Source organism: Pseudonaja textilis, chromosome Z (assembly GCF_049901715.1).
Source record: "Pseudonaja textilis isolate UNSWEBS1 chromosome Z, rPseTex1.2, whole genome shotgun sequence".
Classification (NCBI taxonomy): Eukaryota; Metazoa; Chordata; class Lepidosauria; order Squamata; family Elapidae; genus Pseudonaja; species Pseudonaja textilis.
The window spans coordinates 103,988,927-104,012,970 of record NC_142008.1 but is presented as its reverse complement, the minus strand read 5'-3'; the positions used below and the strand labels follow the sequence as shown (position 1 = coordinate 104,012,970).

Sequence of the window (24,044 nt, the reverse complement as noted above, 5' to 3'; positions counted from 1 at the left end):
GGAGCCCTTGGAGTCAAGAGAACAGAAACAAGTGAGGAAAAGAAATAAACAACAGAAAAGAGGAAACACACCAAACAGTGGTGTGGGCACTGGGCACTCCAGTACAACCAATTCAAAAAGGTACATGTACAAGTCACCATAGAAGGCCAGCCATGCAAGGTGGAAGTGGACTCAGGCTTGTATTTATCAGTTGGTATCATGGAATACCATAAAAGGACTAATACCTGATATAAATAAGGGAGAACTCAAAATACAAAAGCTCACACTAAAGGACTACCAGGGAAACAGAATTCCTGCAGTAGGTACTGGACATTTCAAAATTAAATTCAAAGAACACACTAAAATTCTCCCACTAACGATAGTTGACTGGGACCGACCGAGCCTATCGGGACTCGAATGGTTTGCACCATTAGGAATAAAAGCTACCTGCCCTTTTCCCTTTTTTGGTTGTTTTTTTAAGTCTTAAATTCTCCATTCTCTTTCCCCCCTTTTCCCTTTCTTCCCCAGATAGAGTTACTTGTTCATTAAAGATGGATTCTTCTTTGTCCCAATCTTCTTGTTGTGCAGTCTTTCCTTGTTGTTTCTCATAGTTGCAGATCACCATTTCTAAGAATTGAAAAATGGAGCCAAAGGAGCCCTTCCCTTCTTGTGTCTCTTCTTTATATTTTTTAAATTCCATTTTCAGTTCATCCAAAGATAAAGCCATTGTAGAATTTTTTAAACAACCACCCAATTGTTTTTAGTCATTCAAATATAATATCCAAATATCCCAAAGTCACCAAGCAATCCAAATACACACAAGCTCTTTCTTTTTACACTTTCTTCTTTTTCACTTTCTCTTCCTGGGGTTACTATTTAGTTACAAAGTTCCAGTTAAAATGTATCTTTTAGAAGTCTTATTGAGATTTAACTTTAGATTCTTTTAAAGTCCAGGCAGTCTCCTCCTTCCAAATCCTGCCCTTATTCTTTTCCTCTCCCTTCCTACTTATAAAAAAAAAAAGGATTTTTTTAGTATCCAGAAATCTTTATTGTCCCTTTGGCATTTAATTATATTTTCAGCTTGATTATTGGTGCCAAAGTGGATTTTTCCAATTTCTTATTCAGCTCTCTTTGTTGTCAATGTGAGGAAGGAGAGTGAAGAAAAAAAACTTTCCCTTTTCACTTTCTTTTGCTGCTTCCAACTCTTCTTTGGGAGCAATATTATCTTTTATAAAATTTAAATTCCAGGGTACCTTAGTTGTTGCTTTTTATCCCAGTCAGCCAAAACTTTCACTTCTTATCTTCCTCCTGCACTTTCTTTTCTGGTTGAGTGCTTCTTTGAGGTGGCCATTTCTGATCACCACTCCTACCACCTTCGGGAAAGGGAGTTTGACCAGCTGAGGAGGAGAGATGCGGTTCTCCTTGACCCTGCTGGCGATCTCCCCCATCTTCACCACCTCTACGGGGTGGCTTAGCTCCCAAGCCAGCTGGCTCAGGGCGCTCCAGTGGCGAGCCTAGGCAGAAACCGTGCACGATCACGGATTCCTGCCTGTCGCCGAAGCCCTGCAAACCAGAAGTCAATTTGAAAAGTGGATATAATGTTGGAAAGCAACAGAAAAGGGGAATACAGAAGAGGGAAATGGAGGTGGAGAGACCGGGGGGGTAAAAAGGAGAGAGAGAAGAAGAAAGGGAAGAAGGAAAGGAAGAGAAGTTACAAAGGTTTGGAGCAAGATGTAAAGAAACAGGACTTATTCAGAGATAATGAAAAGGTGAAAAGGTGAAATGAAATAATAATGAAAATATTTGAAAAATAATGAAAAGGTGAAAAGGTGAAAATCTAACTGAAAAAGGGATTCTGTGAAGGTACATATGATGGTATTGTTATATTTGTAATAGAAATAATGTTAAAAAATTGGAAACAACATATGATTAAAAAGAGGGATAAAATAGTTAGAGTTCATGACCCTTATCAGCAACCCAGGGGTGGGATTCAAATTTTTTAACAACCGGTTCTGTGGGCGTGGCTTAGGAGGTAGGTGTGGCTTGGTGGTCATGTGACTGGGTGGATGTGGCTTGGTGGTCATGTGACTGGCTGGACATGGCCAATTCAATATCATCCACATCGAGGCACTCATCTCCTTGCTTGGCCTCTCATGACTGTGGGGATGCTGTAACAGTCATAAGTGTGAAAAACAGTCATGTCACTTTTTTCAGTGCCATTGTAACTTTGAATGGTCACTCCACACAAGCAAAGTATCAGCAAAGAAGGTGAAAAAAACTCCAGAGAAGTTCCTGAGACAGGAAGTCTAGTCCTGCCAAGAATGTAATAAGGGTTAATGGAGAGACAGTTTCTGTAAGCAACACCAGAATGTTTCCTTCCTGCCTTCCTTACAGGATTAGGCCAGTAATTTCTTCTAACAACCGGTTCTCCAAATTGCTTAGAATGTTAACCAGTTCTAGCGAATAGGTGTGAACTGGTAGAATCCCACCCCTGCAGCAACCCCATCTTTCATGCAAGAGGATTAAGATTTCTGCTTGTAAACAAATGGGAATACACAGGGAGAAGAAACTGGAAAGAAACCATAAAACAATTCTCTAAGGTACACTATATCCTCTTAAGCATTTGTTGTAAAATTATTGGATAATGACCAGTGGTCATCTTGACAAAGGCTCATATAAATAGAGCTGTCTTTTCCCCTCCAATCATTATTTGTCCTAAAAATGCAGAAGTTGAATCTACTGTTTATTTCAACTGCCGAACACAGTACAAATCCAATTTGACAAGCCATTCTGAGTTTTAGGAAACCAATTAAGACTGGACTATTCCGTCAAACATAGGAGAGCATGCTGTGTTTGACAATTCGATAGGAAGTAACACAGGTTTGTGTAGATTTTTTTTTCTTTTTGCAAGATGTTTGATACCTTATTAATGTAAGGTGAGAATTTGATACTTTATTTGTCTGAAGGAATTAAGTAAGGAAGGAGAGAGGAAAGGAGAGAGGGAGGGAGAAGGGAGAGGGAGGGAGGGAGCGGGTGAGGAGGGAAAAGAGGAATGCATTAAAAGGCCCATCACTTCCATGAGATAATTAAGAAGGTATGAGAAAGGATATGTTTTAAATCCCCCTTGACTACACCTTCTTTCCAGAAGTATAAAGTTTTGAAACCTATGCTGTCATCAGCAGCTCAGTCACACAATCCTCCCTAGTTAATAATAATTATGTAATGGTTTCAAATTAGGGACTAATTATTATGACTTGTTAAATGTAAAAACTTCCATTAGGGGAGGTTCCTTGGGGGACAGACAGTGAAAGTGTTTACATGGCCGTACAGCTGCAATTTGTGCAACTGACCTTTAGCTATTTCTTTTTATAGATGGGGATTGTGATGAGTACTGCTACACTCCTTAGAGAAAGAGCTAACTTTGGAAAAGAAATGCAAGATAAACATCCACTTAACTCTGGGAAAAGAGAAGAAATGAGAAAGAAATTCAAGATAACACCACCTTGACTGTCTTTAGTATAAGAAGAGGCAGTGGGAAAACGTCAGGCTTTCAAGATTCTGCTATTAAGCCCCATAACAACAGAATCCCCAAGTAATCCTTATGATGTCTGCTTTCTGGTCTAAAATATATTAAGGAATGCATATGTTTTCCTGCTTACCATCACATGACAATTACAACAAAAAATAATAATTCTGCCAGAGAGTTACAGAAAATTTTTATTTCCAGATCTAGAATTCATCAAAGCAAGGAAAAGTCAACTTCTTGATCCTGGAAGTTGAAAAATTCCAGCAAGGCCTGATGATCATCTGGTCTACCTTTGAGGACATGAGCTGAAAAATACAAAGGAATATTCAGTCAGTCTGTGTGTCATTGTAATGCAGGGGTCTTCAAACTTGACAGCTTTAAGATTTGTGGACTTCAACTCCCAGAATTTCTCCTCTAGTTGTGTTACCTCAGGAATTCTGGGAGTTGATGTCCAATAGTCTTAAACTTGCAAAGTTTGAAGACCCTGTAATGTGTCAATTCTATACAGAGTTCACTCTGGAAGATAGAAGACTGGCTAATTCAGGACAGAGGAATAAACTAAAATTCTTTAACATTTCATATGCAAGACAAAATATACCTTTTTTCAATGAAATGTACTGTAAAGTCATATTCTCAAGTCTAGGGGCAGAAAATGAGGTTCCATTTGGAAGTTGTCAGATGAAATCCTTGGCATTTTCAATGAAAGAATCCAAAACAGCTCATCTCAGCCAGGATATACTTTGACCAGGAGATTTCTGCTCATAACTATGAATTATTAATGGTCAGAATACCATTGATGATACAATTAAAGCAATTGCATACACTCATGGAGTTTTTCATTTGGTTCCTTCACTGCATTAAATTCCTATTAAAAACAGTGTTTCATAATTGTTTATCTCTTGTTCCTCTATCAATACTACATTAATAATATGAAACCACTATGTAGCATCTACATTTCCCAAGTCAATCTTTACCAGTCTTTTATAAGAAAGGTATATAAGGAGAAGGGAGAAGTTCAAAACCAAAGTCATGATCAGTATATTATAAGCACAGTATATTAGTAGAATATAGCTCTTCTAGCCTGATCAGTCCTCAAAGGTGAACTGGAGGAAGAATGGAAGGAGTCTGGCTTGTTCAAATATGGGAATTAGCTAATCAGCCAATGAAGACCAAGGCAAAGGAAGCATAAAATAGATTGGATGTCTTTCTGCTTTAGTAACAATGCTAAAAAGTCATAGCAAGAAGATGCTCTAGATTTTCCATAGGAAATACATGCAATCTCAGGAGCATTGTTTCTGTAATCCTGCTTTAATTTTTTAAAAAAATGCCATGAGGAAATTGATTTCAAAACATAGGTGCTATCCAAATGAATGGTACATTTATTTTCCACTTTAGACCTACAGCAGTGATGGCAAACCTTTTGGGCCCCGAGTGCCCAAAGCGCACACATATCCAAAAGACAAGGTATCCCCCCATGCATGTGCTCCCCATGCACACATATGCAGCCCTCCATGCATCTGCACATCCCCCTGCATGTTTCCCCACTCCCATGCATGTGCCCCACTCCTGCACATACACAGCAGAGACCCAAAGGCCAGCTGGTCGGTGGGAGGCACACGCACATACACAGCGTAGCGGAGCTGGGGCAATGGCACATGTGCCCACAGAGAGAGCTCTGCATGCCACCTATGGCATGTATGCCATAGGTTCACCACCACGGACCTATGGTATCAAACCCACAAACATAGCAGGATATTCATGGATAAAAAGTACATCTCCAACAGGTAGAAAATCAGCTGACAACAAAAAGCAATAAATGAGTAATGTCAGAAATTGCTGAAATGAAGATAACTCTGGTCCCACCCTTGTCCATTCCCACCTAATGAAAACTTTCTCCATCCCCACCTGAAATTATTCTGTCCAATTCAGCACAGAAGCCAACTATGACTGGTATCAGCATTGCCGGTCAGCGAACACCATCGTTCATTATCAGCACGCCCATCGCTGGTACAGTTGTCATATAACTGCCCACGAAAGATAAAAGGAAAGACACAGTCCGCTTCTAAATGACAAGAAGAATAAAATATAGAAGAGGCTTTTTTTTTTTAAAAAAAATTCTTGATCTACATAACTTCTTCCTATACAAAATGAAGAATTCAAACAACATAACATTTTTTAAAAAAATCATTTCCAAAATGTGGAAGCTACAAATCAAAAATAAAAACTAGCATAATTCAACTTTCTTTCACTCTTCTTACATTTGCCCACTTGTACTGATGGTCAGTTCAAATCACAAAATATTTGATATATGATGATACAGGTAATTCTTGATTTATGACTGGTCTTTTAGCAGATATTCAAAATTACAATGGCCCTCCCTAAAGATATTTACAACCCAGATATGAAGATCCAACAGCTATTACCACTACCACCAACTGCAGTAATGTGACCTATGTCAAGTGGTTGGCCACCACTTCACATTTGCAGATGTTTGCAGCATATTGCAGTCACATGACCACATTTTACAATGTTTTTGCAAAAAAATGGCATTTACTTCTGGTTTTCACCAAAATTGATCCATAGCAAACAATCTGATTAACAATCATGGCATTTGTTTAATGATCAAAGCAAAAGAGGTCATAAAATTGGATTGTGTATGTGAGTGACCCTCTATACAATTGTCATGACTTATCACTGTGATGGGAAAGCTCAGGTTCATAGGTTGAGGAGTACCAATATCTAAATGTGGAGTATTCATTTGAACTCTAAAAAATGAAGTGGAGAAATGTCTTACATTTAATTGCATAAAAAGCAATGCAACTTCTGTATTTAAAAAAAACCATATATTGCAAGTAAAATTTAAGGAAAAGGGAAGATATAATGAAAATGATTTGATTGTGTGAAAAGGAAATGAAGAATACATGCAGGAAAGTGAAAGTGTAGATTTAAAATATGATGGGAAGTGCTAAAATTGGCAGTGAGTATAAATGAAAATAAAAATAGATAAATACTGGTGGAATGGTATTAGGTAATGTGGAATCTGTTGGGAAAAAATAACATTTTTATTTTTAAAAAAGCAAGTATATATAAAAGTATGTTTTATTTTTTGATTATAGAAAGTTACACTTGGATATAGCAAGAACAGTATAAAAATAATTTCCTAGCATAGCCCTTTGGCTCACCATTGCATAATCTCCATTTCAAACCACTCTTGTAGTCCGGAGTGGTAGCACACCAAGTTTTTCCTTCATTGTGATCCATAGTGGTACAGCTTTCATATGATTTTCCTTTATAGGTGAAAGGAAAAACACAGCCTGTTTCTGAATTTAAAAACAAAACAAAAGAGAAAGGAGCAATCAGTATTTATTTGAATTCAGTCTTCACTTTAATAAATCACACGAGTTGTGCCTAAATGCAGCTTTAAAAACTGATTAATATTCTGAATTATTTATAGAAAATCCTGTTTTAGTCCAGATTGAGGATCATTTGCCACTAATGTAACCACACAAATGGAGGAATTTAAATATATATTTTATTCCATGACTTTGAAATGTTTATTTTGACATGAAATGTATTTTGTGTTTCTGTTTTTAACAAATTGCTCTGGAATATCCAAGAAGTGTATATGCAACATATAGCTTAAATTTCTATCTAAATATTAATGCATAAAATGTGTAGATTATATCACTTCATGCATTAATTTACAGAACTGTAGAGGTTATTTGTGGCAAGTGAGGAACTAAAAAGCAACACAGCTTCATATAACAAACTTTTTAGTCTTGATTAATCTTATTTTGGTCACTCAGGAGTGCAATTTAACCAGTATAACAATCGGTTTGGTGAGCATGTGTGCACAGTCCGCATTTTAAAAAGCTAATTCTTACCTTCAACTCCAGCTGAAAAAAACAGCTAAGGCGCAGCAAACCACTGTGCTGCATGATTCAGCTTGCTCTAACAAAAAGACATAAAGCACAGGAAAGGGCAGGGGTGGGCAGGCGGGCCCACTTGCTTGTCAGAGTGAACTGGTTTGGAGCCAGCTGATCCTCAGAACAAGGAGTTTGCCTGAATCGGTCCAAACCAGGAGAATTCTGCCCCTGTGGTCACCTAATGGTGGAACATCTAATGCAGCTATGCAAAATAGAAATAGCATACCTAGAACTCCAAGTCAACATGGTCCCAGTGGGCAGTAGTTCTGGCCCACTGTGGATCATTATATCTGGATGGTTTTAGCCTGGGAAAGTTTCCTTACACCCATAGTATTTTTTTCAGGTTCAGACTCACTGCTCATCATCTGCTGTATGGTGCTGGTACTGGGCTTCATTTCAGGATATTTATAAAGGTCACGGAAGGTCTTGAATAACTTAAAACAGGGGTGTCAAACTCAAGGCCCATGGCTCGAATCTGGCCTGTGAGGTGCTTAGATCTGGCCCAAAGAGCTGCTCTGGAAACAACAAAGGCCTGGCCTGCAGTGCCTCTGCCAGTGAATATTCTGGCCCTCCCAAGCTCTGTTTTCACTGGCAGAGGGTTGCAGGAGGCTTTACAGCTGAAAATGCAGCTCAGGAGCCCATTTTCATTGGCAGTGCGCTGGGGCCACCACAGGCACCTCTGACATGAGTGACATTGAGCTGGCCATGCCCACCCTGTCCATGCATACCCTGGCCTCCCAAGGCCAAACACAACCCGGATGTGGCCCTCAATGAAACTGAGTTTGACTTAAAACATTATTCAGTGTGTTAACAATCTAACTTCACCTAGTTCTTCTTATCAATGTGAAATAATTGTTGCAGTCAAACTACAGGTTGGTCCTTTATTTCTTCATTCATGCCATACTAGAAAGTAGTGGTTGAAATGTGTTTTTCATCACCCTTCCTGCCACTGAGAGATGTCAGAATTTCAAAAATAAAAGTTTTGCATTATGTTTTTTATAAAACGGTGGTGAGATGTTGATTGAGCATATTACAGCAATATTCTCAAAATACATTGTTTTACTAAACCCACTTCACAAATTATAGTTAAGAATATTTGGTAAAGATGGCATAATGTGATTTTTTCTCCTGTATTTTCATTCTGAACTTGGGGCATGCAAGCACTGGCTATCTCCAAATAAATGAAAACAGAATTTAGAAAACAGGAGAAAAAAATAAGTATCACTTCACAAATGATATAAGCAAGAAATGTAATTACTGTATGAAAACAAAATTACTTCGTCCAAAATCAAATTCTCAGTGTTTTTGAATGAATATGAACTAGAATTCTCACGGGTGAAAATCAATCAATGCAAAAGGTTGCTTCACTTCACCATTCCCTTTTCATTCTCTTACTTGTGATAGTACAAAAAGTCAGTCTCTTATCTACATCGTAGTTCTCAGTGATGGCACACCAGAGTTTTCCATCTTCTCGTCCATCTCTTGTACAGCTGTTGTAGCTCTTACCATTATAAATGAATGGAAAGACACATTTGTGAGTTTCCTCAGTTGTGCCTGGCCCTGAATTGAAAAAAAAAGAAGTAAAAGAAGGGTGAAAAAGCAAAATTCAAGAGAAAGATGTGCAAAATGTAGGAACTAATGAAAATGAAAGCTGCAACAAAGTGCCTTCCATTATTTAACTTTAGAATCTTTGTCATTCAGGTTTTTCAAAAATATGTCTCTTTCTTTTAGGCCAAATAAAACACCTCCATTATTCTTTTTGTACCTGTGTCATTGCAGCACATCCATTTTTTATCCACATCATAGTTGCTAGTAGTGGCACACCACTTCTTCCCATCCCTCATGCCATTACTGATGCATGTGCTATAGGAATTGCCATTATAGATGAATGGGAAAACACAAATTGGACCGTCTATCTCTGGATCTGGATCTGGATTTTAAAAGACCACAATGGAAAAATATTCATTGGATTTGAAGGAATAACATAAAATTGTGAGCGTTGCATACAGAGAATAAAATACTGTATCAAACAGTGAAAACACAAAATCTAAAGGAAAAATCACACCTAATTTTGCTGTAATTTTAGCTAACTGTTAGGCCAGAAATACTTTGATTTCAGCTTTCCAATAGTGTTAACGCTTTGGAATTGGTGCTTCCTAAGAGATCAGAATCCTTGAATGGCAGTACCTCTAGTCTTTTCTTTCTTCTCCAAAGCAAAAATGTATTAATTTTGGAAAAGATAAAAAGAGACAATAAAGAAAGTTCTCACCAGCAAACAACCTGGGTGCCTTTCTTGCAAAGAGGTTCAAAAAATTATTCCTCCCTTAGAATCATGCTGTGTATATTTTGCTAATTAGAGAAGCAGACCTTCATCCTAATTACCTACTGTAAGAAGGATCTCTAAAGTAAAAGAAATCAGATAAAGGTCCATCCAAAAATCTGCTGTGGTTTGATTTTTATGCATTTAATAAAGATATATCCTACTTTCACTTAGCAACTCAAAGTCTGTAGGAAGCATTCGTTGCCTATTTTCCTCCACAACAATCCTATGAAATAGGTTGAACCGAAAGAGAATGAACAATCCAAAATCACTCAGGAAAGTTCCATGACTGATGATGATCTAGACAGAATATAATCTCCTTGTTTCCAGTCTAGCAGTTTAACCACCACACTATACTGTCTCAAAAAACAAACAAACCAAGACCTACTGCCACCTACTGTCCGGAGGGATAGTTTTAAGAAACCATTTTTAAATTGTTTAAAAGTATTATTATATTTCCATTTTATAATTGTTGATGTTGCCTATAAACTAGTATTATAAGTTTATGTCCAGAAAACTGGTTGTTGTTGCAATTAGCAGTAGTAGTATTTTGCTACGGCTACTGCTTCTGTCCTACCTGTGATATTACAGTAGGTCCATTTCTTATCTACATCATAGTTGCTAGTAGTTGCACACCAGCATCTTCCATTTCTCATGCCATCTGCAGTACATGTTGTATATAATTTATCTTTGTAGATGAATGGGAAGACACATGTTGGATCTTCAACATTTGGATCTGGCCCTAATGAAAAAAAATCCATACAAATATTTGAAAAACACAAAAAATATCCTTGTTTTATTATGCTCCCTATACTAAAGACATGATAGCAGACTCTACATCTGCCTTTATTGAAGGGCAGTAGACACAACCCCCAACTGGAATGTACCTCATCTCTTGTAAAAGCAACCTGCTTTGATAGCCATCATGTTTGTTAAGAATAAACTATGCATGGACAAAAATAAATTTTATACAGGACTCCTTCCATATCAGGTGTATGCCAACTAGCACCTCCAGATATCTTGGGTTCTAATTCTCACAATCTCTTTCCATTGGTTATTAATCAAGCTGTGAGATTGATGGTACATGAAATTCAAAATATTTGAAGGGCATCGAGTTGCATACTCCTATCTTAAGCCCTATCATGTAAAGCAGATATGATTATAGTTCCTGCATAGTGCCCTAGCATTTCCTTCTCCATTTCCTATACTTCCAAAATACCAGAAACTTTCTAAAAGGAATCCATGGAATCAGAGATTAGAATTTATTTGTCAAAATCCTATCTAGCAAGGGAGAAGCCTGACATATACACATCCAGCCACTTTTTCCAATGAATGACATTTAATCCATTTCTCATGAGATCACCTGATTCCTCTGAACAGAACCTCCACATTTTGTCAATATTATAGTTACTGCTGGTGGCACACCAGTATCTTCCATCACTCCGGCCATTTGTGGTACAGCCAGTATAAACCTGGTTCTTGAAGACAAATGGAAAGACGCACGGTAGACTTTCCACATTCTCATCAGGCCCTGACAATAAAAACGAATTCATAGTTATTGCAAAACTCTCTCCAGTATATTCTTTCCTTGTTTGTGGAGATTCTCAATCATCCAGGTCATGATTGTCTCAAAGGTGCCTCTTTTCAAGAGGCAACTGGGCTTTCTGGATTTTCTTTGAAGATATTTCACTTCTCATCCAAGAAGCTTCTTCAGCTGTGACTGAATGGTGGGGAATGGAAGGATTTATACTCCTTGCAGACAGCTGGTTATTTGCATTCTTTTAGTGGGTTGTTAAGGTTACCTGGAGGTTTATTTGTGTCATCAGGATCACCTGAGTGGTGCAAATTGGTGTGGAACCTTCTTGGAACTGTTGAAACAATGGTGTTGTAGATTCGAGATACATGATATTGTATCCCTCCCCCTCAATTTTGACATAAATGGCCTCTTTAACCCCTCTTTCAAACCAGCGGTCCTCTCTGTCCAAAATATAGACTTCGCTTATTTTCTTTGCTTATTTTCAGAAATAGAAGTTCTTCTCTTTTTTAGTGTCTTAATTATAGTTACTTTACGCAACAATGCTTTACCACAATCCCTAGAGCATGGTCATGCAAATTCCATCAGTTCAAGACCCACACTTGTACAGCTTGTTAAGAATACACCCCAAAGTACAAACTCTATTATCTGAAGGGGCTACAAATATATTTGTAATACTTTAAGTATTTGCAATTTAAGATACTCAGTCTTTCCATGAGAACCTTCCATATCAAAATACAATCATAAAATGGATGCTGCCACATTTTATACACTCCTGTTCAGATGGTAATATAGCTATATATAATGTATAATCACATTAGGAAATGATGTGTTTTCCAAGGGTGAAGGATTGCAAGCAGTAGTGCATTTCTGATGTTAATATCTCTGTCACACAAGAAAGCCAAGCAAATTAGTATGTAACATTCCTAAATTAACATAAAAATTAATGCTGACTTTTCTTTGCATTTACTGAATATTCCTACATATTTTTAGTTTAAAAAAATTAAAATCTTCTTTGAAAATGCATATTTGAAAGAAAAATCATATCAATTGTATTTTGAGGTAAAAACACCTGTTCTAAAATGCATATTTAAATATATACCAGGTTGATATACAGTATCTGGCATGTAAGTGCACACACATAAAATTATCTATTTGTTCTTTCTTACCCCATAGAAGCATAGCACAAAAATTTTGGGAAGTCTGCATGAGAAAAGAACCGTACTCTTTTTTGAGTATGCATAGGGGACTCAAGATGATGGAAATATTCAGTCAGTCAAAGTTCTGGGGATGATTTACATGCACACAGGCATTGGACATACTGTCTGGTTTTTTTTTTGCTTCCTACAGATGCTTCACTCTCCTTCTATATCTGACCTTCTTCACAGCTCCTTTTATTCTCCTTGACAATTACTGTATAAAAACTAATCTTATTTATTCATTCTCCAATCTTTACATTGTATTTGAACATCTTATGAAGTCATTTGATGTTCTTTTCCTACCTGTGTCATTACAATATACCCATTTTTTATCCACATCATAATTGTTGGTGGTAGAACACCAGAATTTCCCATTACTCATGCCTTCATTAGTGCATGTACTGTAGACCTTTTCCTTGAAGATGAATGGAAATACACATGATGGGCTTTGTATCGTTGTATCTGGCCCTGGATTTTAAACAAAAATAAAAAAACCAAGTGAATACAAGGATATGTGATCCATTCTTATCAATAATGAATGCCAATTTAGATTTCATAAAAAGTCATAAATAAAACAAAAGTAAATCTCTATAATTGAAATAGTCTGCTCACACGCTTTCAAGCATTCATTTTTCTCCTTTATTTCTACCTCAAGCGCAGTAAGTAATAGCTTAAGTAAGTATTAATTGTGCTGTTGCTGGGACTGGAAGGAACCTAGAAAAGATGTCCTTTGTGGATCACATCCTTCCATCCATCCATCTTCTGGCTATTCTTTTTTCATTTTTATTATTCCATTTATCCAAAAGGGGGAAAACAACAAGAAGAAATACATTTATTCAATCATTTGATGAATAGAAATTATGTGGAACAAAATTTGAATACTTTGTTCTGTAGGTGTTCCGGGAACATATCTGTTATTCATTCTTAGCGATGCCACCTTACATATTATCAAAATGTTATATTAGATGCCATTTTTTTCTTTTCTTTTTTTGTAAAAGTTTTATTTGGGTTTTAAAGCATCATTTTTTGAGAACAGCATCTCCATACAGACATAATCTCAGTTACATATTCATCTTATGTATTCAATTTCATATCATTTTTTGAGTCCATCTTTTCTTAAACTCTCAGAGCAGAAAGACACATATATTACATTGTGTCATGCTTCTATCTATGGAGTTATAACTGACCTCATCAACCCCTCCTTGAAGGAGAGATTTCTCTATTTTTATCCAGTATATATCCTGTGGGATGTTTTCAGTTACACTGATTATAGGAGGCACTATGTTACTCATTTTTATCCTTAATAGAATCAGATATTGATAGACAGATATTATTCTATAATTTGTTGGTGGTGTTAAAATTAGTTCCCCATCCTTGGTTCAAGGTGACATTCTGATGGAGTAACAGGGACATTTTGTATTGTATTTGTATTTTGTATTTGACATTATGCCTACCTTTGGGGTTCACTGACATTTCCATTCTGTTTGGTTGACAATGTGTTCTATGTACAGTATGTAGGTATCTTGCCACATGTAAAATTCAACCAAACCATACACACTCAAAGTTACATCTTTGACTCTTTCTTGCTCTCCTTCTCTCCTGCCACATTCCTATGGACATCTACTGAGGGATAGTTGAAAATGAGCAAGCCTTTATTACAATGAGCTTCAGATCCTTAGGAGTTCTTATAGAAGCTATAGAAAGACACTAATGATGGATAATTATCTCTTGATAGACAGGAGCAGCATCAAAGACATCATTCCATTTTCTAGTTTACATATAGAATGTTCAAAACCATGCTTCAACTATCCCTTGGTCATTCAATTCAAACGTATTCCCTCATATATTTTATTATGACCTTCTATTTTCTTCTTGTAGCATTTAACTTTTTTACCTAAATCTTGGCAGAGCTTCAGTTTCCTATCAACATCATAATTCTGTGTTGTTGCACACCAGAATTTCCCATCTCTTCTCCCATCTGCAGTACAATTTCTGTAAAGCTTTCCCTGATAGATGAATGGGAAAATGCATGGTGGACTTTCCATGATCTCATCAGGCCCTGATATTTAAGAATACAAAAGAAGAAGAAAATTAATCAGAATTATCCTTACAACAAAGTAACTGCTGACCCAAGAATTCAATCATCTGAAGATAGAAGAATGTACACTAAAGCACGTAGTCATTCCATTCATGCAGTGGATTTATTAAGAGAGATCACATGCAGGTACCCCATTTGGACTTCTTTTGTTTTCTTGAAAAGTTTGGATGGAAGTTTGTATCCTCTTTCTAGAGGTCCTTTACTGTATATATAGATGGGAGTAAGAATTAGTTAGAACTATAGAAGATAATATTGGTAGCTCAAGGCTGAATTGTGGAGTCCTTGGTGCCCTCTGAACTTGGTTGCTGCTAGCAGTGATGATTTTACCTAGTTTGGTAATTAAAAGTCTGCAAGAAAACAACCAACCTCAGAGAGGACTGCACATTTCTGAGCAATATACAGAATCTCAATTTATCCCACACACTCAATAAATATATCATGACATGCATGCATAAACAAGATGCAGTGACTTCTACTATGTGCTTCTTTCTCTCCAATACCTATAGCCTTGTTTAATATAAAAATTATTTCAGCTTTTTGCCTGATATTTGCTCAGTTTTATATAATTTAATTCACTTTCGATGAAACAAGAAATGATAAATCACTGTAAAACACAATATTCTGACACAACTGTTTCCATAACAAACCACAAAGTTGTAAAAATGACTACACATGAGAAATGTGAAAATCATATAGAGTGCCATGTTGATGTACTATTATCACAATATCTGATGTAAGCATGCAATGCACTGACATGACAGTGACATCACTCATGTGTTTTCATCCCTCCTCATTATAAAAATGTTGATGCCCTGAAATAATGGAACTAGGAACATAAAATGCCACTTCATATTTCATGTATTAGTTCCTTTTTGGGCAACACAGAAATGATTAGAGTCATTTCCTTGAATATTTCTGAGTATTTCATTATTCATGTTCTTCATTTCTTGAGGAATATACTTTGAGTTGTGAAGAAAACAAAGCCCCACACTTAAAGGTTTTTAAAAATATCTCTTTCCCCTAGAAAACATTTACTAAAACAGAACTTTCATTCTGTGCTACAAATTCTCCAGACAGAAAATAGCTCCTCAGTTTGTAAAATTTGAGTTGTCTCATAAGATTTTGGAAGTCCCTCAGAAAGACACTGTAAAGGAAGTATCTGATTTTAATAGAAAAATGGCATGTATGTACAGACTATTTTTGTAATTTGTGTCCAGCGCGTAATTGGAGAGAAAGTTTACATTTAAGGATGTACTTGGGTGCTTGATATTGTTGTGAATGACTATTTTAATTTAAAATTGGATATGGTTTGCTATAAAACTGGGGCATCTTAATATTTCAACATAGGCAAATGCTATCATCAGTGTTTCATTTTATCCTTATGAAATTCCATACACAAAAAAAGCTTTTGCTTCTATTTCTGCACCATTTGATTCTCATCAACTTAAGATTGACTCAGCTTTCCATCCTTCTGAGATCAGTAAAATGAAGACCAGACTGTTGGGGGGCAATATGCCGACTCTGTAAACTGCTTAGAGAGCCCAGTAAAGCACTGTGAAGCAGTATATAAGTCTAGGTAGTATTGCTATTCTTCCTACCTGAAGGCTCACAGTAAGTCCATTGCAGGTCTGAATTATAGTTTTGAGTGAGGGAGCACCAAGGTGTCTTGCCAAACATCCCATCTGTTGTGCACGTGAAGTAGAAATTTTGGTTGTACAAAAAAGGAAAGGCGCACATTTCTTTGGGATCAGCATCTGAACAGAATATATGAGATAAAATTCGTAAAACCGCAGGTCATTCAATTCCACTGATGTGGGTTTTTTTTTAAAAAAAATGATTTACATTGTAGAACCAAAATATAGTTAGTTTATAGATTCAAATCTCATGCATGAGGTGCATTAGAAATTTTTTTTGATACATTGTGAAAGTAAACTTTAAATAAGAAAGCAAAGCAACTATTCACATATAGTAAGAGGAATCAGTTAATGTACTGTATATGCAGTAGGTAGTCCTTCATTTATGGCCTGTTCACTTAGCAACCGTTCAAAGTTAAAATGGACACCAAAAAAGCTACTTATGCCCCCCCTCCACGGTCACATGACTGCATTTTGGACACTTAGCAACCAGCCTGCACTCATGGCCATTTGCGGCATCCCACAGTCATGTAGCCATGATTTACAATGTTTTTGCTGGATTTTGCTATTTAGTTCCAATTTCCAGTAAAAAACATTCCATAGCAAACAGTAGGTTCACTTAACAAGGGTGACATGCAATTTAGGACTGCCACATTTAATGAACACTGTAAAAAAAGTTATGGAATGGAAGGGAAGGGAATGGAAGGGAACAGAACAGAACAGAACAGAACTGAACTGAATAGAGAGTTGGAAGGGACCTTGGAGGTCTTCTAGTCCAACCCCCTGCTTAGGCAGGAAATTTTATACCAATTCAGACAAATTATTATCCAGTCTCTTCTTAAAAAGAGATGATGGAGCATTTATAACTTCTGGAGAGAAGTTGTTCCATTGATTAATTGTTCTAACTGTCAGGAAATTTCTCCTTAGTTCTACAGTAGGTTGCTTCTCGCCTTGATTAGTTTCCACCCATTGCTTCTTGTCCTGCCCTCTGGTGCTTTGGAAAATAGTTCAACTCCCTCTTCTTTGTGACAACCCCTTAGATATTGGAACACTGCTATCATGTCACCCCTAGTCCTTCTTTTCATCAAACTAGATATACCCACTTCCAGCAACCATTCTTTATACGTTCTTTATATATCAGGCACAATCATAGGGTAACCCACAATCACCATCCTGATTTATTATTTTAATAGTGGCTCATTTACAGTCGTAAATGAATGACTATTTTCAGTGGTGGGATTCAAAAAAATTTTTACTACCGGTTCTGTGGGCTGGCTTGGTGGGCATGGCAGGGGAAGGTTACTGCAAAATCCTATTCTCTCCCCACCCCACTAACCTGCTTTCCAGGTCTGTTCTCCTATGCAGAGCAACAAAAGAAGACCCAGCCAATCAGCTGGGACTCAGGAGGCAGAGGATAGGTGGGGATGGGGCCAGTCACAGGTGGTATTTGCCAGTTCTCTGAACTACTCAAAATTTCAACTACTGGTTCTCCAGAACTGGTCAGAACCTGCTGAATACCACCTCTGACTATTTTTATTTGCTTGTTGCTGTGAAGTTAATTGGGCTCAATATATTGAATATAGAAACAACTACAGGTATGGCATTTGAATCTACTGCTGGTTGCCAGATACTGATTGTGTTCATTTTCTCCAATGATAACAGCACAGTATGATAAATGATAAATGCCCAAAGTAAATAAAAGCCCAAACTGGGACCTAGTAGTCTTGAATGGAGAATATGAATGCCCAACATTACAATGGTTTCTCCAAATCTTGGTAGATCTGTTTCAGCCAAAAGCATCAATTTGGAGGCCAACTCTATGAAAGTATAAAATAGCTGTATTAAGATAAAAGTTCAATAGTAGTAAGTAAGTAGTAAGCAACAAACTTTAGCCATACTTCTTTGGAGAACAGGGCTGTCTATCCCAGAATATCTGCCCTGGAACTCCTAAATGAGGACTGCACATATGACACCCCTTAGCCAATTGTGGGCTTCAGGTCCTTTGTTCCTGATTCTCTAGAGGCCAGTTCTGGCTCTAGGTGCTAAAAATCCAATGGCTTCATTTTCTTCCATTTGTTGGTAATATGATTCAAAACTTTTAGTGAAAGTCCTAAAGTAGACTTTAAACAACTATTTAAAAGCTAAGAAATTCATAATTTTTCCATTATAAAAGAAAGACTTGAAAGAACTAGCCACATCTAGTTTGCACTCTTATCCACTGTTGTTCATGGCCACCCAAAAAGTTTGGGGTCAGCCCTAACACATCAAAAGGAGATCTTCTCAATCATGGAAGTCGTGGTTGTCCCAAAGGTGATTTTTAAAAAGGCACCTGGACTTTCTTTGTTTGTTTTGCTTCTCATCCAAGAAGCTTCTTCAGAACAGAGTCCAGAGGAGGAACAGAATATTCCAAATTCTCCAGAATGCTCCATTCCTGAAATGGTTTGTTTTTCAAATCCTGCCAAATTAGGTACTCTCATATTGGCCACACTATCTTCTTTCTCATCATCAATCACTTTGGGAAAAATTATTTCCAACATATCAGGCAAAGACCAAATGTTTAAATGCTGTGTTTGTGGTTTATTTTGGCTTTTCTTTTTTAACAATTTATTTATTTTGGCTTTTTTCCTGAAGCTCAAGAAAAGATGGGAAAGGGATAAGAACAACTCTTGGCCAGAGAGTCACACAGAGAGCTAAATAATCCATTATCTAAAGCACTACATAAACTGCAACTGATTAATATGTTTATTTTCACTGTATTTAATACAATCCATATCTGCCATATTAAATATTCAAACAAACAAACAAACCTGGTCCAGGGGCAAAATATATGAACCTGGACCTATAACTGAAGTTGTATAGTTCTGTTTCAAAAATTGTGTTAATCCTACCTGTGATAATCTGTGTTAATCCTACCTGTGATATTGCAGTACACCCATGTATTATCCAAATCAAAGTTGCTCGTAATGGCACACCACAGCTTCCTATCACTCATACCCTCTGTTGTACATGTATTATAGGAGATGCTTTTGTAGATGAATGGGAATACACAAAGCGGATTCACTATTATTAGATCAGGTTCTGTATCTTAAAAGAAAAAGGTAAAATGAAAGTAAAGTTCTGGATACCTTTCACATATGATTCTACATATGATTCTTTCTACAATTTTGTAAATAACAAACTAAAAGGCTCAAGGTCCATCCGACCCCTGAAAGAATCTAATGGTAAAGACTGCAACGATGACACCATTAAAGCCAACCTCTTTAACACATTCTTTGGCTCAGTATTTGTAAACAGCAATGGATCATGCCCAGTATTTCCTAGTTGAACCACAAACAAGTACAATGATCTAATACATATCGATTTTACAGAAGACAATGTTGAAAAAGCACTACGCAATCTAAAACCATCTCTATCAATTGGACTGGATGGAATATATTCCTTCTTCTTAAAAATGTTATCCACTGCCATAGCCGAACCTCTAAGCATAATCTTTGAAAAATCTTTCAGGACCAGCTCCAAAACTATAGTCAGAAGCCACAGTCATCCCCATCTTCAAAAAGGGAGATCGCAGCCTACTTGAAAATTACAAACCAATCTCTTTATGCTGAGTCACCCGTAAAGTCATGGAATCAATTATTAACCAATCCATCATCCTCCACTTAGAGACAAACAACCTACTCTCTAATAAACAATTTGGTTTTAGGAAAAAACTATCATGTAACCTGCAACTCTTAGACTGCAAAAACATATGGACTACGCAACTTGATCAGGGCAAAGCAATAGATGCAATCTACATAGAGTTCTGTAAAGCCTTTGATTCAGTGGTATACGACAAACTACTCCTAAAACTAAAATCTTATGGTATCTCTGGACATCTGCATAACTGGATAGAAGCATTCCTGTCAAACAGACAACAAATGGTCAAAATTGGGAGCATCCTATCAAATTCTGTACCTGTCAATAGGGGTGTCCCCCAAGGCAGTGTTCTAGGATCAACTCTTTTCATACTCTACATAAATGACCTCTGTGATCATATCAAGAGCAACTGCATTCTCTTCGCTGATGATGTAAAGCTATTCAACACCACAGACAATACTGCTACCCTTCAAAAAGACCTTGACTATGTATCAGAATGGTCAAACAAATGGCAACTTTGAATCTCAGCAAATAAATGCTCTGTCCTACATATTGGCAAAAAAAATCAGAAAATAAAATACAGGCTGAATAGTCAAGACCTTGTTGATGATCCAAACTTTTTCAAGGATCTTGGAGTACTCATTTCAAATGACCTAAGTGCTAGAGCCCACTGTAACTACATAGCCAAAAAGGCATTAAGAGTTGTTAACCTAATCTTATGTAGCTTTTTCTCTGGTAATATTACACTAATAACTAGAACATACAAAACATTTGCTAGACCAATACTCGAATACAGCTCATCAGTCTGGAACCCACATTACATATCTGATATTAACACAGTTGAGAAAGTCCAGAAATATTTCACAAGAAGAGTTTTCCACTCCTCTACTCATTGCAGAATACCTTATCCCACCAAACTCAAAATTCTAGACCTAGAAAACCTAGAACTATGCCTCCTTCGGTCCAATCTAAGCATAGTATATAAAATCATACATTGCAATGTCCTACCTGTCAATGAATACTTCAGCTTCAACCATAACAACACAAGAGCAAACAATAGATACAAACTCAAGGTTAATCGCACCAAACTTGATTGCAGGAAATACGACTTCAGCAACAGAGTGGTCAATGTCTGGAATCCTCTACCTGACTTTCTGCAAACCCCAAAACCTTTAACCTTAGACTTTCTATTGACCTCTCCCCTTTCCTAAGAGGTCTGTAGGGGGCATGCATAAGTGCACCAACGTGCCTACCGTCCCTGTCCTATTGTTTCTTTTATTTTTTTATTTTTCTTATATGTATCCATGTATTCATAACTATGTTTTTACTTATACCTATTATCTTGTAAGCAATTGACAAATAAAAAATAAATAAATAAAATGATGTGAAATGTTTAGTCATAAATACATGCGCAACAAACACAGAGTGGAAAAATATTTATCTGCTTATATCCTCAGAATAATACTATTAGAAAACAATCAGGATCTATATTCTGCAATTTCCTTCTAGATACATTTTATTTAAAAAGATTACACTATCTGAGACTTCCCAGAAAACAACAACTGAATGAAAAACTGCTGGTGACCTTCTACCCAGGGGTGGGATCTGACCAGTGTAACTACCAGTTTGGTGATTTTACGTTTTGCTGCGCACACGTGTATGACATCATCAGCTTGCTGCCTGGACAGCTGGGCAGTGCTGTGCGCGGGTACGCAGAGGTTGGAAAAGCCCTTTTTTCCTGCAGCTGTACCACACAATGCTGCTGAGGTTGAAAAAGCAGGAAATAAAGGTCAGGTAAGAGCCCAGGCAGGCATGTTGGCCAAAACAGCAGCAGACATAGAACCGGATGTATGTCTGCTGCTCTTCAGAGCTACCGGTTCTACAGAGGTGGACAGAACCAGTAAAATCCCACCCCTGCTTCTACCGCTGCACCATAAAAAGTATTTTAATTTAGTGCACCTCTGTATGGTTTGCCAATTGCACAGTGGCAGATAGGAAAGCACTCCAGAGGGTTAATGTCATTGCCTAGAAGATTATTGCCCTCTCCCCTCTTTGGAAGAGCTTTATAGCTCCCACTGCCTTAAGAAAGTTCAAAACATTCTCAAAGATCCATCTTATCCTAGGAACCCTTTTTTTGAACTATTACCATCTGGCAGACGGTACAGAATAATAAAAACAAGGACAAATAGACTGAAAAACAGCTTCTATCCCAAGGCAGTAGCTCTTTTGAATTCTACTGTATAGTGCAATATTAATGTAATATCAGGGGTTTTCAATTCAATGTATAGAATGTGAAGGATGTGTGTTTGTTTTTATTTTCATAGTCATAATGTACACTGAAGATGGTATTTAAGTTCATTGCATGAGGTGCAATGACAATAAAGTAAATTAAACTAAACTAAATTTCTGATGAAAGACCAATTTGCTTTAATAGAAACAATAGGATATACTGTATAGACATACAGATTTCCTACGACATAGTTTCCAGACATTGTAACACAGCTATGACTCTATCAAATTTTGACAAGTCTTATGTTTCAGTTAATAATATCTTTCCCCATAGTCTATCTCAGTGGTGGCTAACCTTTTCATCATCACGTGTTGAAGTGCTCCTTAATGCAATGCACACATGACCCCTCCGCCCCCTGTTTATGTGCATGCAACCACCCCTACACCATGCACCTCTGCACCTCTGCACATGACACAGCCCCATGCGCACCCTGCCCCCTGCACATGCGCATGCATCTATTTATTTTTAATTTTTATTTTATTGTATTTGTCAATTGCTTACAAGATAATAGGTATAAGTAAAAACATAGTTATGCATACATGGATACATATAAGAAAAATAATATATATATAAAAGAAACAATAGAACAGGGATGGTAGGCACATTGGTGTGCTTATGCATTTCCTAAGAGGAAAGGGGTGAGGTCAATAGTAGACAGTCTAAGGTTAACGTTTTTGGAATTTGGGGGAAAAAAACCACAGAGTCAGGTAGAGTATTCCAGACATTGACCACTCTGTTACTGAAGTCGTATTTCCTGCAATCAAGTTTGGTGCGATTAACCTTAACTGATTAACTGCATGCACGTCTCCCTCATGCATGCATGGCAGATACCCGACAATCAGCTGCACGCATGTGCAGTGGATCTGTTCCAGGCTCGTGTGCCGGGAGAAATGTCTCTGCATGCCACTTCGGCATGCGTACCGTAGATTCGCCATCATGGGTCTATGCAATTGACTTCTAGATTATTCTGTATACTTTAGTATTAGTTAAATGATCTTCAGTTTTTTTGTTAAAGAAGTTTTTCTTAAATACTGCATTCTTTGTTCAAATGTAACTTTTGTGTTCCTCCATTTCAAAGTTTATAAAATTTAACATATAGTTATCACTTCATAATTGTCATGAAGATTCTATACTATAAATAAGAAACAAATGTACGTCGTCACTACCACACCATATGCATACATACTCACACACACACACACACACACACAAAGTTCCCATCAAGCAGTTTCTATTCCATATATTTGGTAGGATAACTTTTTAAAAACTAGCCTCCATTCCTTGACCCACTGCTTGGCCCACTGCTTGAAAATCCACAGAACAAAGCATTCATTTTATTGCTTACCTGTAACATTACAATATTGCCATTTCTTATCTTTGTCATAGTTGCTACTTGTAGAACACCAGAGCTTCCCATTATCCATGTCCTCATCAGTACATACACTGTAGAACTTGCCCTTGTAGATGAATGGGAAAACACAAGTTGGATCGTCTTGCTGTGGCTCTGTTCCTATTAAATATTAAAATAAAAAGCAAATGAAGAAAGATATATGGACTTTCCAGAAGAGAAAAAGTTACTGTTGTACCTTCAGATGGCATTTGGCCATCAAATGCCAATGTACAGATATTTCAGTGGCAAAATATGGCCACTGAATATAGAGTCATTAATTCCTGCATTAAATCATGTGTTAAAATAGCTTATTTCCTTAAAGGCGATTTGGAGAAAAGATTTTGTTTCTTTTTTCCCCTTATTTTGTCTCTCTTACCCAATTCCTCTGGACAGAACTTCCATTTCTTGTCAAGATCATAGTTGATAGTAGTGGCACACCAACGTTTCCCATCACGTCGTCCCTCTGTTGTGCAGCTGAAATACAGCTTGCCATTATAGACAAATGGGAAGAC

General features: G+C 37.1%; 1 protein-coding gene and 1 long non-coding RNA gene across 2 annotated transcripts in view; one reads left to right on the top strand and one right to left on the bottom strand.

Moving 5' to 3' along the window:
* LOC148124190 (uncharacterized) overlaps nt 1–4,372 on the top strand; it is an 11,151-nt gene extending 6,779 nt beyond the window's left edge. Inside the window, exon 3 of the long non-coding RNA XR_015740152.1 lies at nt 3,352–4,372. This is a non-coding gene — a long non-coding RNA (uncharacterized LOC148124190). The remainder of the gene's footprint in view (nt 1–3,351) is intronic.
* On the bottom strand, nt 3,761–24,044 carry LOC148124189 (uncharacterized). The gene is made up of 13 exons (XM_087916654.1): nt 23,909–24,044; nt 23,488–23,652; nt 19,130–19,300; nt 16,181–16,336; nt 14,379–14,543; nt 12,788–12,952; nt 11,115–11,282; nt 10,329–10,493; nt 9,197–9,361; nt 8,827–8,991; nt 6,688–6,825; nt 5,411–5,567; nt 3,761–3,810 (listed from the first exon to the last, which is right to left on the bottom strand). The coding sequence occupies exons 2-12, from the start codon at nt 23,564–23,566 to the stop codon at nt 5,431–5,433; spliced, it is 1,674 nt and encodes a 557-aa protein (XP_087772780.1). The 5' UTR covers nt 23,567–23,652; nt 23,909–24,044; the 3' UTR covers nt 3,761–3,810; nt 5,411–5,430.

What these genes read in the sequence shown, in the direction of transcription:
- LOC148124189 (XM_087916654.1), bottom strand. Translation starts at nt 23,566, where the DNA reads ATGGATAATGGGAAGCTCTGGTGTTCTACAAGTAGCAACTATGACAAA. An exon ending in GGTGTACTGCAATATCACAG is followed by an intron (nt 16,337 to 19,129) that starts GTAGGATTAACA and finishes TATTCTGTTCAG; the next exon opens with ATGCTGATCCCAAAGAAATG. An exon ending in GAAATGGAGATTATGCAATG is followed by an intron (nt 5,568 to 6,687) that starts GTGAGCCAAAGG and finishes CTTGTCATTTAG; the next exon opens with AAGCGGACTGTGTCTTTCCT.